This window comes from Choloepus didactylus, chromosome 10 (assembly GCF_015220235.1).
Source record: "Choloepus didactylus isolate mChoDid1 chromosome 10, mChoDid1.pri, whole genome shotgun sequence".
In the NCBI taxonomy this organism is placed as follows: domain Eukaryota; kingdom Metazoa; phylum Chordata; class Mammalia; order Pilosa; family Megalonychidae; genus Choloepus; species Choloepus didactylus.
Genome location: NC_051316.1, coordinates 126292945 through 126309504, shown reverse-complemented (window position 1 = coordinate 126309504; position 16560 = coordinate 126292945). Strand labels below are relative to the sequence as shown.

General features: G+C 46.7%; 1 protein-coding gene across 5 annotated transcripts in view; it reads right to left on the bottom strand.

Annotated features, from left to right (window-relative positions):
- ANKS6 (ankyrin repeat and sterile alpha motif domain containing 6) overlaps positions 1 to 7707 on the bottom strand; it is a 65917-nt gene extending 58210 nt beyond the window's left edge. For all 5 annotated transcript variants that reach the window (XR_005210662.1, XM_037797633.1, XM_037797634.1 and 2 more), the window contains exon 1: positions 7361 to 7707. Coding sequence is in view for 4 of the 5 variants with exons in the window: in XM_037797633.1 (XP_037653561.1) it covers positions 7361 to 7707 (347 nt within the window). In the remaining variant the exon portion in view is untranslated. The remainder of the gene's footprint in view (positions 1 to 7360) is intronic.
- Between the last annotated feature and the right edge of the window lie 8853 nt (positions 7708 to 16560).

Genomic DNA, 16560 nt, shown 5'->3' with positions numbered 1-16560 from the left:
TTCTTAGAGTAATTGTTTTAGAAAAAGAAAAAAGGATTTAAAAAAAAAAAAAAAAAAAAGGGCCCTCCTCACAGATCTAATGGGTTATTGAAATGCTAAGAGACAAAGCAACCAGGGCCATTAAGGAAAGGTCCACAGGGCAGAGAGATCAGCTTTTCTTCGGGATTTGCATATGCGCCTCAGGGCCTGAGCTCTGCCCTTCCCCTTTCTATGTTCACCAGAACTCCAAAAATCCTCCGCTTTTATTTTGGAGTTTTTCGTGTTGTTTTTTTTCTATGCCTGTCTCCTCTCTGCTGGGCTGGCTGCTCTCAGATTCTCTGGTGTCTGGTCTCAGTCTATCTATGGTTGGAGTTTGGATCAGTAGAATGAGTTTCTGATAAGGGCTGCCACTGCAGTTCTCCCTTCTCCTTCCCGGAGCTGACAGCCCCTCCTCCCACGGGACTGAGCCTGGCAGGGAGGGGCGCGGGTCCCCTGGCCGCAAAAACTTACAGATTTCGCTGATCTCAGCAGTTCCACGTTTTCATGAGTGTTGTATGAAGTATGCCCAAAGTCAGATTGCTCTGTGGTGTCCAGTCCACGCAGTTCCTGGCTTTCTACCTACTTTCCTGGAGGAGTAACTAAAACATACAGCTCACCAGTCTGCCATCTTGCCCCACCTCCAGCATCCGTGTTTAAAGAACTGGCCATACTCCCACGTCCTGAAAGCAGAGGACCGGGAGCCCAGCTCTGCTACACTGGCAGGCGAGAGGATGGAGGGCAGATGAAAGAAGACAAAGAAGCCACTGGCAAAGTTACAACCCAAAGTGAACAGCGTGCAAAGCTGGCAAGGAGCTTCTTCCCGACAGCACCGGGAGGGAGGCCTACAGTTGCCACAGGATTCGTGGCGAGGCGGCAGCCGCCAGCATGGGCTGGGAGCAAAGGCTCCAGAGCCACCTGCTAGGGTGTGAATTCTGATTGTGACACTCACTAGCTGTGTGGCCTTGGGCAAGTAACTTAACTTCTCTGTGCCTCGGTCTCCTCTGTAGAATGACGAGGAAAACCGCTAGGGTTTTCTGAAAAGTGACTGAGTGGGTTCATTTAAAGCACTCAACACTAGCACTTGGCACAAAGTAAGTCAAAGGTTAGCTAATATTTTAAGATTAGGTAAAAAAAAAAAAAAAAAAGCCACACTAATTACAAAGTGAAAATGTAACCATTTCTGATACCAGAACATTTTAGAGACCAAATGCAGCCCAGCCACAGGCCTAATCCAGAGAGGAGCCTTGGTGCACGGAGATGGAAGGATGAACAAGATGCTCATTTCAACAGGAAGTGGAGGCCTGGAGCTCTGTGTTGCGGAGGATTCTGAGGTTGCCTAGATTCGGGAAGGAAGGGCACAAGACTGGAAAGTGTCCACACTCAAGCCTGCCTCTGCCCTGATCCGGAGGGAAAGTCCGACGGCCCCGCAGTAAGTCTCCCAGGCATGTTACTTCTCAGCACTGAGCTTCGACGTGTGCTGTGTAGCAGAAGGCCCAAGCACAACCCAGCCCAGCCGGAGACAGGATCCGAGCAGAGATGGTGTCATCACCAGCTTATGATTCTTTAACAGTTGGAGCTTACCCTAACTCTCCCGAGTCTCCTTTCCATTAAGAGGAACAGAAATGAACTTGCTGAAACTACTCAGGAGATACCATGGGGCACCCGGCAGATCCTGGTTAACAGCAAGGGTCTTTGAGATGCCTTGAGCACGTCAAGTGCAAAAAACGCAGCCTTCGCTCAGAAACACACCCTGGAGGCTCATGGAAGGCCCCTCTGTGTTCGGGGGAAGTCCAGAGGTAGAAAACGCAATTCCTGCCCCCAAAGGCTCCCAAACCTACCGTGCACGAGAATGAATGGGGGGGCCTCTGCCCAGAGTCGCTCGCCTTCTAAACCAGAATCTCTGGAAAGAGAACCCTGGAATATGTCTTTGGAAAAACATGCCAGTCTGAGCAGATAGCACTTCTCACCCACTAGGAAGGCTGGAACAAAAAGTCTGTAGTAACAGGTATCGGGGAGGGTACGGGAACCCCAGAGCCCTCACACACGGCTGGTGGGGATGTAAAATGGCACAAATGGCACAGCCACTGTGGAAAACAGCCTGACAGCTCCTCAAACGATTACATATGGTTACCATATGGCCCAGCCATTCCACTCCTAGGTATATCCCCAAGAGAAATGAAAACCCATCTCCACACGAAAACCTGAACGTGAATGTTCACAGCGGCATTATTCACAACAGCCAAAAGATGGAAACAACCCAAGTGTCCATGGACTGATGAATGGATTAAAAAAAAGTACCATATCTATGCAATAGAATACTATGCAGCCATAAGAAAGGAATGGAGTTGTTACATTCTACAACATGGATAAACCTCAAAACATAACACAAAGTAAAAGAATCCAGTCACAAAAGTCCATCTCTTATGATTCCATCCATACGGAAATCCCGAGGAGGGAAATCTACAGAGATGGAAAGTAGATTCACGGTTGCTTAGGGCTGAGGGGAATCGGGGAACTAAACCGTTGAATTGTATGCTTTACACAGGTGACTTGGGTGGCATGTGAATTATATCTCAACAGAGCTGTTTTTAAAAGTGATTGTGAGGTGCAGCCAGACTGGGTACCACCTGGGAGAGCCACCGGCTCTAATATGGTACAATGGATACCGTGCACAGGCCTTTCCAATGCCAGGGAGCAGAAAGGAGGGGCTATCACGGCAGGCTTCCCAGAGGAGGCTGAGCTGGGAGGAAAGGCTGATTTCCTTGCATGCAGGAGGGGATGAAGGGGCTTCCCTGAAGGTGGCTTACAGCGTGGGTTTTGCAGCCGGGCTCCCTGGTCCGAGCCCTAGCCCTGCTCCCGGTGTCTGTATGCTCAGGGACAAACTTTGTCATCTCCCCGAATCTCAGATGCTCACCTGTAAAGTGGGGGTGTACTCTTGGTATACTGTAAATGCTCAATAAAGGTTTTCAATTAAAAAACGACCACCACCAGAATGTGCAGGGAGACACAGAAAAGGCCTAGGTGAAACCAACTTGGCCAGAGTTTAGGAAACTGGGGTGGGGGAGGCAGGGAGAGGATGCGGGGACAGGGCCCAATGGGAGAGCCTCGGGGTGCAACCGGAGACAGGGAGCGACGGGAGGAGGGAGGAGACCCCTGCCCAGATCCAGATTCTCCCCAGGCTCTGAAGAAAAGCCAGTAGCCCTGCAGGCTTTATGTTCACCCAACTGCTCCAGACAAGAAAACAGGTATCTTAGGACAAAGCATCCCAACATGCAGGTAGGTGCACAAAACCCTGCAAACAGGTGGCTGCCACCTTATAACTGGACCATGTCCCCAAAGGAAGTTTACAGACTGATCTAAATTGTCTAAGGGCTGGGAAACGGGAAGGCAAACCTCAGCTCTGCCCCATTGCTGGAACACCACACCAGCAAACAGACACAACATATTGGAAAATAATGCAAAAATAAAATGTGGCTTGTAACACAAATTAAATAGATTAGATAGAACAACTGTGTAACACTTAGAAACATACTCACAAAGATGAAACATTATTGGGTGAGTCATGATGAGATGACGGGGAAGAATGCTGTGTTTTTGATGCCTTTTAAAAATATAACTGGCTCATACAAATGGAAAGATGCTCTATTTCACTCAACACATATGCAAACACACACACACACAAATGCAAATCACAGCTACACTGAGATACCATTAGACTGGCAAAAATCCCAAAGTTTGATAACATGGCTCTGTTGGCTGCAGAAAACCAGGGGCTCACCCAGGTGGCTGGTGAGAGGATAAACTGTTTAATCACCTGTACTGGCAGAATAATGGCCTGAAGACGTTCCCCCCTTCTCCTAGGATCTGTGAGTGATGTTCCAAGGCAGAAGAGGGATGAAGGTTGCTCAACGGCTGACCATGGGAAAATGGGGAGATGATCCTGGATTATCTGTGTGGGCCCAGGGTAATCACTAGGGTCCTTTAAACGTGGACGCAGAAAGCCGTCGAGTCAGAATCAATGAGGGAGACGTGAGGACAGAAGTGGAGGTCAGTGGCACTGCTGGCTTTGCAAACAGGTGGGGCCCATGAGCCAAGGAACGCAGGAGGCCTCTAGAAGCTAGAAAAGGAAATGGATTCTCCCCAGGAGCCTCTAGAAAGGAACGACGTGCTGCCACCACCTCGATTCTGGCCCAGCGAGGCCCATTTCAGACTTCTGACATCCAGAACTGAGAGTAAACTCATGCTGTTTCCAGCCCCTAAGGGTGATAATTTGTGAAAGCAGCCACAACGAACACACTTGTACAGAGAGCGATCTGGCAATATTCATTAAAATTACAAATGACCACATTCCCCCTTTGGAGAATTTCCGGCAGACGTACTTGCTCGTGTGTGAAACGGCCCAGGTTTCGGTTTTCATTGTACCACTGAGTGTAATAGCAAGAGACTGGGAAAACCCAAAAGGCCATCAACAGAGTATTGGTTAATTACCAAACAGAGGAATATCATGTGGCTATTTAAAAATGAGGACGGGTTTTATGTGCCAATATGGAAACATTACCAAAGTACATTAAGTGAAAAACACAGAGTACAGAACAGAATGAAGTGTGTAAAAAGCGGGGATGACAAGAACCAACAATCATATCTGCCGGTATATGTATAAACAAGTGGCTCCCAACGGGGGGCGATTATATCACCCAGGGACATTTTTGGTTGTTACAACTGGGGGAGGGGCTGCTACAGGCATCTAGGGAGTGGAGGCCCGGGATCCTGCTAAACATCCCACTATGTACGGGAAGGCCCCCACCACAAAGGTATCTGGTGCAAAAAATCAATGTACCAAAGTGGAGAAACCCTGAAACAAGAAATTCCAGAAGGTTGTATGTAAGAAACTGGTGAGGGGTGGGCGGGTCCTGAGAGACAAGAACAGGATGACAAACGTCACCGTATACCTTTATCTGTGTGCATGCACGCAGAGTTGTACGTTTGAACCTTATGAATCTATTACCTATTCAAAGATGACATTTAAAATGCTCTTAAGGGTTATTATTACATTGCTTTAACTATAAACTTTTAAAAAAGTGGCTGGAATTCTGAACACATTCCTCTGTAGGAATAATGTAAACTCAGTGTAGGAAACTCCCCCTCCTCTTACTACCTATGGCTGTGAATTATTTCTCTGCGATGCCCATCCCATCGGCAGGGAAGACTGCCCAAATCCATCCCATCCTAAAACCCATCCTAAAGACCCCAGCAAGCCTCCTGCCCCTGGCAGAGCGCAGCTCATGGGGAAGGGCATCTACACGTGCTGTGTGTTTGCATCCCATCACGCCTGCCCCAGCAATCCTGCCTGGGTCCGGACCATCCACACAGAGGCTCCTGCCCAAATCCTCGATCCCTCGGCCGCTGCTAAGGCAGACCCTGTCGTCTCTCTCCCTCTGAAGAGACACTGGTGTCCATATTCTCATTTCCCTCCTAAATTCCCAATGACCCCTTGCTCTCTCCAATCTTTAAATGCTGATGTTTTGCTGGGTTCTGCCCTGGTGAGGTGGTCAAGAGTGGGCAGGCTCTGGAGTGTGACAACCAGGGTGCGAATCTTGATAGCTGTGTGGCCTGGGGCAAGCCACTTAACCTCTCTGTCTCCGTTTCCTTTTCCATAAAGTGGCTGTGGTCGAAACAGTACCTACCGCTTAGGACTGTATGTGGATTAAATGGGGTAACACAGGGCTTGCATGAATGTGTTCCACAGATACCTGCCTAGTAGAGTGTTTGCAAAACGACAGCAGGGTTCTTCCCCTCCCTGTGTCCACCACTGGGCATTGCGACTTTGCCATCATTTATGCCTGACTCTTTGAATGTCACCTGGCCTTGTGATTTACTTTGGCCAAGAGAATGTGGCAGAAGCAGTCAGTGTGCTTCCAAATCCGGGGACCCTGCTGCCGCCACGTGAAGCCCGGGCTAGCCTGCTGGACAACACAAGAGACGTGGTCCAGCTGCCCCGTGGCCACAGCCACCACCCAGCCAGCCTCAGAAACAGAACCACCTAGAACCTCACAGTCGACCATGGATGTGTGGTTAAACCCAGATGAGACCGGAACAGCAAAACTACAGGCTAAATAAGTGGCTGTTGTTTTAATAAAGCTACCAGGTTCATGGTGGTTTTGCAGCAATGACTAAACTGACAGGCTCAGCTACCATTATTAGGCATCACTCTGACATTACACACTCTCCCTGGATAATTTCTTCCTCTCCAAAGTTCCAGTTGTCATTGATGATTCTAATCTGTACCCCCAGGCCCAGCCCCTCCTTTGCCTCTGGACTCCTACATCCAACTTCCGGCTGGACACCTCTTCTTTGGTGATCCTCTGCAGAGACCTCTACTTGGCATGTTCCTGAAGGCCAGACACGTGCCCGAGCCTGTCCCTTCTCCTGGGCTCTCTCAGTGAATGACACTGCCATCACACCTGGTTGCCCAAACCGGAAGTCTGGAAGTCATCCTCGCTGTCCCCCTCGCCCCCTCCACAGTGGCCATCATGTACCACCAGGTCCTGTTGATCCCCCTTCTGGAGCAAGTCTCAAACTCATCTCTTTGCTCTCCCACCACTGTCTCCACCCTGATCCAGACCACCATCATCTCTTACCTGGACTTCTGCAATCACCCGACTCTAGCCTACTGCTCCCATCCACTCCCACACTGCAGTGAAAGTGACCTGTCTAAAACAGAAACTTGGTGCTGTCACTCGTTCTGCCTGGAACCTTCCATGGCTTCCCACTGCCCTCGGTATAACCGGCCTTTCTCTGCTCAGTCACCTGGCACCTGCCTTCTCCTCTCCTGGGAGGGCTCATCTCTCACAACCCCCAGCCCCTTCCTGGTCATATCTACCAACCCCCAAGCTTTCACACGAGCCTCCTGTCACCCTGTACTTACCTCCCACTCCTGTTCTGATTAACTCTCTGCATCCTCAGGTCTCAAACTGGATGTATATTATCTTTACCAGAAGCCCCCACCTCCCCAGACCTGGTCAGGTGCCCCGGAGTTCTCCGAACCTTCCTCCGTCAAGTCCATTCCCCTTGCCTGGCACCGGCATGCCACCTGTTTCCCGTGGGGACTTTACCTGGGTCCCAGGTCGGGATGGATGAATAGGTTTTTAAAAACCCCGGGTTGCAAAAAGGAAAAACTCAACGCCTCTACCATTCCGAGAGCCTCAAACTCCGAGATTCTGTTCTGAAAGGCCGAAGTTTCTAACATCCAGACTTTGCTAACTCCGAGCCCAAGCGGCGCAAAGCGGAACCCGCCTCCACGAGTCCTGGCCCCGCTGCCTCCCGGCGCGCCCGGGCCCCTCACCTGGCCGCCTGCATGAGCGCGCTCCAGCCGTAGTGGTTGCGGCTGTTGACCGAGGCGCCGCGGCGCAGCAGGAAGCGCACGAGCGGCTCGTGGCCCCCGGCCGCGGCGAACTGCAGCGCCGTGTTGCCCGCCTCGTCCGAGCAGTCCACGGGCACGGGCGCGCCGGCCGCCGCCCCGGGCCCCGCCGCCTCGGGCCCCGCCGCCTCCGCGCCCGCCTCGGGCTCCGCGCCGCGCTCCGCCGGATCCGCCGCCCCGGGCTCCAGCAGCCGCCGCGCCGTGTCCGTGTCGCCCTGGTCGCAGGCGCGCAGCAGCAGCTGGAAGGCCGGGGGCAGCCCGCCCTCGCCCATCGCCGCCCGCCGCCCCGCGCCGCTCCACCCCCGGATACCCGCGCCCGCGCCCCCTTCCGCCCGCCGGGGGCGGGGCCGCGCGTCCGCTCCGGCCGGGCGCGCGCCGCGGGGAGACGGGGCCGCGCGCCTGCTGGGTGCGCGCCGGGGATCAGTGCCACGCGCCGTCTGGGGCGGGCGCGCGCTGGGGGAACCGGGGCCGCGCCTCCACCGCCGGAGTCCGGGAGGCTCCGCGCGTTCCGGGAAGCTGGAGGAGCGCCCGCCCCGGCCGGCGGGTCCGCCTCTGCTGTCGCAAGCCCGCTGGAGGCCCCGTGGCGGCCCCGGAGGCGCCTCCCGGTGGGGAGCTCCGAGCGCTGCGAGCTCCCGACCATCCATCCAGCCCGGCCGGCGTCGGGGTCGGGGCCCGGGCCCACCGCCGCGCAGACCTGGCCTGGGGCGGGCGCCGCTGATTCCCCAGCGCCTGGCACTCAACCAGCGCGTCCTAAGAGGTTGTTTATTTGGGTCAGCGGGCGAAGGGGTCCACTGGTACTCCCAGAATGTGCCACGGGGACCGTCGGCCACACTCCCTCACTTGGGCCGGGTCGTCGGGGCTACAAGCGCCTCCTAGGGCCTTCGCCCTCTTCCTCGGCGATTCTCCGAGTCTGTGGGCCACAGAGCAGCGGCTACAGCATCTCCTGGGGCCTGATTAGAGAAGCAGATTTTCTGCATTTCCTTCTAGAGTGCACTCTGTTGCTTCTGCCGGCTCTGACTCGCCTACTCTGGGAGGAGACACCCCTTTTCTTTTGGGGAGTCTCCCTCCCCCATTCTCCATCCTTGTGGTTCAGGGCCTAGCGCATGTCCAAGGCAAGATTTTTGCTGAAGCCGTTGGGAGCGAGGCCCTCTGTGCTGAGGTTGTCAGCTATCCGGCTGTGTTCAAGGGAGCCTCCCTGAGAGTGAAGCCACCCACAGCAGAGCGGAGCCAAGGGACACAGAGAAGAGTCGCATTGCTTACACCAGGAACCCTCCAGCCAACCTCACCCTTTAATGTCTCCACCTGCTTCTTTTTGGTTAGGTCTTTTTTGTGTAGGATTGCCATCACTTGCAATCCAAGCCTTAACCAATGCATAATTTACTTTTTTAAATGGATAGTTTCATACTATGCATGCTATTCCGGATATTTCTTTCTTTCTTCCTTTCTTTCTTTTTAATTTTTTTCCGTGTAACACATGTCTTGGGCATCTTTCCATGTGGGCAAATATAGATCTGCTACGTACTTTCTAATGGCTGCATGTAACACCATTAAGTAGATTGCCATAATTTATTTAATGATTTTAGACGCTACCAGTTTATAGTGTGTTTCCAGGTTTTTGCTATTATAACAAATCCTGGTTTGAGCAGGGCTTGTAGCAGTCAGGGTCTGGCAAGGGACAGATAGCACTTTGGCTGAGAACTGAGGGACGTTTAATAAGGGACTATTTACAGAAGGTTAGGCAAGGGTTAGGGATAGCCACAAGACATGTATCTAAGGCTAGTAAAAGTGGGGAGCCACAGAGGGGAAACAAGAGGGAGGGGTTACTGGGATTCCACAAGAGAAACTGCATGGAGAGCTACCTGATGGGAGCTGTAGCCCTTGGCAGAGCGACACAGCCAGCCCACAGACACCCAGGAAGGAGCGATCCCCAAGCGCTGACCTCCCTTTCCTCCTGCCCTCTGATCTGCTGCCGGTGCCCCTCGCTGGAAGCCAGAGATTGGGAAGCTGATTTTGTTGTCTATGTTGACAGCCTCCCAGGGCACAGAGCAGGGTGGAGACAGACAGGCAAGGCCAACGGAAGAGGTCCAGCACCTTGCAGCACAGACCGGGGTCGTTGGATCAGCAGCATCTGCACCACCGGGTTGCTTTTTGGAAGTGCAGACTCTCCGGCCCCACCCCCAGGGTTGCTGGGCCAGAAATTGCATTTCCGCAGGACCCCAGGGGATTCGTGCACCCAGGAGAGCTTGTGAAGTCTGGATCCAGCACATCTTTGTGCACACATCTCTTAGGCAAGCCTATTTGTAGTCGTATTATTTATAAACCCTCTCCTAGCATCTTTTTCATTGATACCTGCATCGGTTTGCATCATCTCAGAATCGGATAGCAGAATGGTTTTTACTGGGAGAAATGCCCAAGAAGGATAAAGGGGGAAGGAGGAGGAGAAGGTGGGGAGAGGCTTTAGACGATGAGACAGGTCTGATACCTGTGAAAGGAGAGTGGGAAGGGAGGTGGGAAGAGGTTCGGATTGCAGTGCCGATCTGGCAAAGTCCCAGCCAGGCTGAGAGGGGATCCCTGAGCAAAGGGCTCCTGCTAAGGTGCCCTGCGTCGGGCAGAAGAGGCCATTTGGTTCCCAACTGGGCTCCGTCCCTTCATCCAGGAGGATGTTCACAAGCTGGCAGAAAGACTGGGTGGGGTCTAGGAGGTGTAGGAGAAGAGAGGAAACAGAGAGCTGGGAGTGTGGTATGATGGATTAGGCAGGAGTTAATGAGGGCTGGAAGTAAAATAGTCTCTATAGAGTATTTATTTCCCTTTAAGTTTATTTCTACTTGTTTCTTTTCTTCCTTTTTTTTTTCTTTTTTTGCTATAAGGTAGTGATGTTTGTTGTAAACAATTCCAACATTGTAGAAATACGGACTGCAAAGCCCTGGAGATTTGGGTTTTGTTTTGCCTATATTCCCAGAATCTAACCTGGCAAAGGGTGAGTGATTGATAAATATTTATTTTTTAAAAATAATAAATCAAATGAAATTGAAAAGGGCACAGAACTCACAGAATCTCACTTATGAGAAATAAATAAAATATATTTAATATTGGGGTGAATATTCTTCTAGGTGTTTTCCTTTGCATATGTTAACACATATTATTTTACCAAAATAGGACTGTACCTGCTCCACAACCTGCTTTTTTTCGCTTAATGTATTTTAAGTGACTGAGTAGGCTTGTCAGTCATTTTGTTCCTTTTTTCCTTTTCATTTTTCATGTGTGATTTCTTTCTTGATTGCAGTGAGGTTCGTTTTCTGGCTGTTCAATTATATTTAAGACCCTTGGAGTGGGGTTACTTTACTCGAGTGAAATATGGGTGTCAGGGTATATTTTTATTTTTATTATTTTTATTTATTTTTATTGTCTTGGTCCATTGGAGACAGTCCCATTTTAATCTCATTTTCCTTTTGAGCAGCTATTGTTTTGGTTTGCTAAGGCTGCCAAAATGCAACACACCAGAAATGGACTGGCTTTTAACAATGGGGATTCATTAGGTTACAAGTTATAATTCTAGGGCTGTGAAAAATGTCCAAATTAAGGCATCAGCAAGAGGATACCTTCTCTGAAAAAAGGCTGCTGGCATCTGAGTTTTCTCTGTCACATAGGAAGGCACATGGCTGGCATCTGCTGGTCCTTCTCTCCTGGGTTTCATTGCTTTCAGGTTCTGGCTCTTTCAGGTTCTGTGGATCTTTTCTCGCTTCTTGGGAGCGTTTCTCTCTCTAAACTCTCTCCAAATGTCCCTGCCTTTTATCCTCTCATAAAGCCACTGGAATCAGAAGCTGAAAGCAATGCAACCCAGTGGCAAAGGACCAGCAGACACCAGCCACGTGCCTTCCCAGCTGACAGAAGTGTTCCAGATGCCATCGGCCGTTCTTCAGTGAAGGTATCCTCTTGTTGATGCCTTAGTTTGGACACTTTTATGGCCTTAGAACTATACATTTGTAACTTAATAAATCCCCTTTGTAAAAGCCAATCCATTTCTGGTATTTTGCATAACAACAGCATTAGCAAACCAGAACACCAGGTCATATGGTAATTCTATGTTTTACTTTTTGAGAAGCTGCCAAAGTATTTTCCACAGCAGTTGTACCATTTTACATCCCCACCAACAACGTACAAGGGTTTCTATTTCGCGGCATCCTCTCTTGTGTCAACTTGGCCAGGGGATGGTACCCAGGTGTCTGGTCAAGCAAGCACTGGCCTAACTGTTACTGCAGGGACATTTGTGGCTGGTTAATAAACCAGAAGGCTGGTTTATTAAATCATGAGTCAATTGGCTGCAGCTGTGACTGATTACATCAATGAAGGGCATGTCTTCCACAATGAGAGAATGCAATCAGCTGGATTTAATCCAATCAGTTGAGGACTTTTAAGTGAGGCAGACAGAGGACTTTCACTTCTTCTTCAGCTGACCAGCGAAACATTTCCTGAGGAGTTCATCGAAGTTGCCAGTTTGTTCCTGAGGACTTCATCGAATACGTCCATCAAAGTTGCCAGTTTACTGCCTGAGGAGTTCATCAAACATCTTCCTTGGAGTTGCCAGCTTGCTGCCTGCCCTACGGAATTTGGACTCGTGCATCCCCACAGTTGCGTGAGACACTTATAAAATTTTATATTTATAGATATTTCTTGTTGATTCTGTTTCTCTAGAGAACCCTAACTAATACACTCTCCAACACTTGTTGTTTTTTATAGTAGCCATTTTAGTCAGTGGAGATGACATCCCATTGTGGTATAGATTTGCATTTCCCTCGTGGCTAATGACATTGAACATCTTTTCATGTATTTATTGGCTACTTGTATATCTTCTTTGGAGAAAAGTCTACTTGAATCTTTTTCCCATTTTTTAATTGGGTTACATGTCTTTTTGTTGTTGAGTTGTAGGAGTTTTTAATATATCCTGGATATTAAACGCTTTTCAGATGTATAGTGTGCCAGTTTGATGTATTATGTCCCCCAAAATGCCATTATCTTTGATGCATTCTTGTGTGGGCAGACATATTAGTGTTGATTAGATTTTGGAATCCTTTGGGTGATTCCATGGAGATGTGATTCAATCAACTGTGGATAAGACCTTTGGTTGGATAATTTCCATGGAGATGTTGCCCCGCCCATTCAGGGTGGGTCTGAATTAAATTACTGGAGCACTATATAAGCTCAGACAGAAGGAGCAAGCTTGCTACAGCCAAGAGGGACACTTTGAAGAATGCACAGGAGCTGAGAGAGGAGCTTCAGCTTACAGAGACATTTTGGAGATGGCCTTTTAAAGCAGACTTTTGCTCCGGAGAATCTAAGAGAGGACAAACACCCCAAGAGCAACTAAGAGTGACATTTTTGAGGAGCTGAAGCCTAGAGAGGACATCCTGGGAGAAAGCCATTTTGAAAGCAGAACTCCAGAGCAGACGCCGGCCACATGCCTTCCCAGCTAACGGAGGTTTTCTGGACACCATTGGCCATCCTCCAGTGAAGGTACCCAATTGTTGATGCATTACCTTGGACATTTTATGGCCTTAAGACTGTAACCGTGTAACCAAATAAACCTCCTTTTATAAAAGCCAATCCGTCTCTGGTGTTTTGCATTCTGGCAGCATGAGCAAACTAGAACATATAGTTTCCAAATATTTCCCCTATTCTGTGGAATCTCTTTTCATTTTCTTGATAAGGTCCTTTGTTGCATAAAAGTTTTAATTTCGTTGAAGTCCATTTTATCTATTTTTTCATTTGTTGCTTGTGCTTTTGGTATAAAGTCTGAAAAAACTTTGCCTACCACAAGATCTTGAGGATGCTTCCCTACATTTTCTTCTAGAAGTTTTATAGTTCTGGTTCTTATATTTAGATCTTTGATCCATTTTGAGTTAATTTTTGTATGTGGTGTGACATAGTGGTCTTCATTCTTTTGCTTATGAATATCCAGTTTTCCCCACACCATTTGTTGAAGAGACTGTTCTTTACCAGTTGAGTAGACTTGGTAGCCTTGTTAAAAATCAGTTGAGCATAGATGTAAGGGTCTACTTCTGAGCTCTCAATTCAATTCCGTTGGTCAGTATTTCTATTCTTGTGCCAGTACCATGCTGTTTTAGCCACCATAGATGTGTAACATGTTTTAAAATCAGGAAATGTGAGTCTTACAACATCGTTCTTCTTCAAAATGTTTTTGCCCATTTGGAGCCTCCTTACCCTTCCAAATAAATTTGAGAATTGGCTTTTCCATTTCTTCATAGTATGCTGTTGGAATTTTGATTGGGATTGCATTGAATCCGTAAATCACTTTGGGTAGAATTGACATCTTAATGATATATAGTCTTCCAATCCACGAACATGTAATTTCCTTCCATTTATTTAGGCCTTCTTAGATTTCTTTTAGCAACGTCTTGTACTTTTCTATGTACAAGTCCTTTACATCCTTGGTTAAATGTATTCCTAGATATTTCATTCTTTTAGTTGCTATTATGAATGGAATTTTTTCCTTGATTTCCTCAACCTGCTCAATACTAGTGTATAGAACAGTACTGATTTTTGTGTGTTGATCTTGTACCCCACCACTTTGCTTAATTTATTAGCTCTAGTAGCTTTGTTGTAGATTTTTTTAGGACTTTATATAGGATTATGTCATCTGTAAATAATAAAAAGTTTTACTTTCCTTTCCAGTTAGTATGCCTTTTATTTCTTTTTCTTGCTTAACTGCTCTGGTGAAAACTTCCAGCACAATGTTGAATAACAGTGGTGACAGTGGGCATCCTTGTCTTGTTCCAGATCTTAGAGGGAAAGCTTTCATTCTTTCACCATTGAGTATGTTAGCTGTGAGTTTTTCATACATGCCCTTTATCATGTTGAGGAAGTTTCCTTTTATTCCTATTTTTCTAAGTGTTTTTATCAAGAAAGTATTCTGGATTTTATCAAATGCTTTTTCTGTGTCAGTGGAGATGATCATGTGGTTTATTCCTTTCATTTTATTAAGGTGGTGTATTAAATACGTTAATTGATTTTCTTATGTTAAGCCACCTTGCGTACCTGTGTAAAACCCACTTGATCATGGGTGTATAATTCTTTTAATGTGATGTTAGATTTGATTTGCAAGTACTTTGTTGAGGATTTTTGAATCTATAGTTGTAAGAAAATTTGGTCTATAATTTTCTTTTCTTGTAGTATTTTTATCTGGCTTTGGTATTAGGAGATGTTGGCCTCATAGAATGAGTTTGGTGTTGTTCCCTCCTGTTCAGTTTTTTGGAAGAGTTTGAGCAGAATTGGTGTTACTTCTTCTTGGAATGATTGGTAAAATTCACCTGTGAAGCCGTCTGGTCCTGGGCTTTTCTTTGTTTTGAGGTTTTTGATGACTGATTTGATCTCTTTATGTATAATTGCTCTGTTGAGGTCTTCTGTTTCTTCTAGAGTCAGTGTAGGCTGTTAGTGTATTTCTAGGAGTTTGTCATTGCATCTAGGTTGTCTAATTTGTTGGCACACAGTTGTTCATTGTATCCTCTTATGATGCTTGTTATTTCTCTGGGGTCAGCAGTAATGTCCCTCTCGTTTCTGAATTTATTTATTTGCATCATCCCTGTTTTTTTCTTTCTCAGTCTAACTAATGGCTTGCCGATTTTGAGCTTTTCAAAGAACCAATTTTTGGTTTTGTTCATTCTCTCTATTTTTTTATTCTCCATTTCATTTATTTCTGTTCTAATCTTTGCTATTTCTTTCCTCCTGCTTGCTTTGGGATTAATTTATTGTTCTTTTTCCAGTTCATCCAGGTGTGCAGTTAGGTTTTGAATTTAGCTCTTTCTCCTTTTTTAATGTAAACATTTAGGGCCATAAATTTCCCTCTCAAGACTGACTTCACTGCATCCCATAAGTTTTGATATGTTGTGTTCCTGTTTTCTTTCATCTCAAAATATTTATTGATTTCCCTTGCAATTTCTTCTTTGGCCCACTGATGATTTTAGAATGTATTATTTAACTTCCACATATTTGTGGATTTTCCATTTTTCCTCCTGTTATTGAGTTCCACCTTCCTTCTATTATGATCAGAGAAGATACATTGTATAATTTCAATATTTTTAAATTTAGTGAGACTTGTTTTGTGACCCATCATGCGTTCTATCCTGGAGAATGATCCATGTGCTCTTGAGAAAAATAAATATCCTACTATTTTGGGGTGCAATGTTCTTTATATGTCTATTCTGTCTAGTTCATGTATCATATTATTCAATTTCTCTGTTTCCTTATTGATCTTCTGTCTAGATGTTCTATCTATTGATGAGAGTGGTATATAAAAGTGTCCAACTATTATTGTAGACATGTCTATTTCTCCCTTCAGTTTTGCCAGTGTTGGTCTCATCTATTTTGGGTCACCATGGTTAGGTGCATAAGTATTTATGATTGTTTCTTCTTGATGGATTGACCCTTTCATTAATTTATTATGTCCTTCTTTGTGTCTTATAACAGTTTTTGACTTAAAGTCTATTTTGTCTGATATTGGTGTAATAACCCAAGCTCTTTTTTTTATTATTATTTGCATGGAATATCTTTTTCCAACCTTTCTCTTTCAACCTATTTCTGTCTTTGGGTCTAAAGTGAGTCTCTTGTAGACAGCGTATAGTTGGATCATGCTTTTTTTAAATCCATTCTGCCGAGCTGCATCTTTTGATTGGGGAGTTTAATTCATTAACATTTGGCATTATTTTTGTAAAGGCAGTACTTACTTCAGCCCTTTTGTCCTTTGTTTTTATATGTCAAATCTTTTTTTATCCCTCCTTTTCTTTATTGCAACCTCCTTATCTGTACAGTTGATCTTTTGTTATATATCTGACCGATCCTTTTCTCATTTCTTTTTCTGTATATTTTTAAAATACTTTCTTTTTGGTTACCCTGGGGTTTATAATGCACTACCTACATCTAATAACCTACTAATTTGAAAAGATGCCTATACAACTTCAATAGCATACCTATTCTCTGAACCTTCATTTCTTCACACTACTCCAAGCCACTCTCTCCTCTCTTTTCAACCTGCACAACTCCAATTTCTAATTCTTGTAAGGCAAGCCTTTTGTTGATGAACTTCCCAGTTTCTGTTTATCTTTGAATATTTT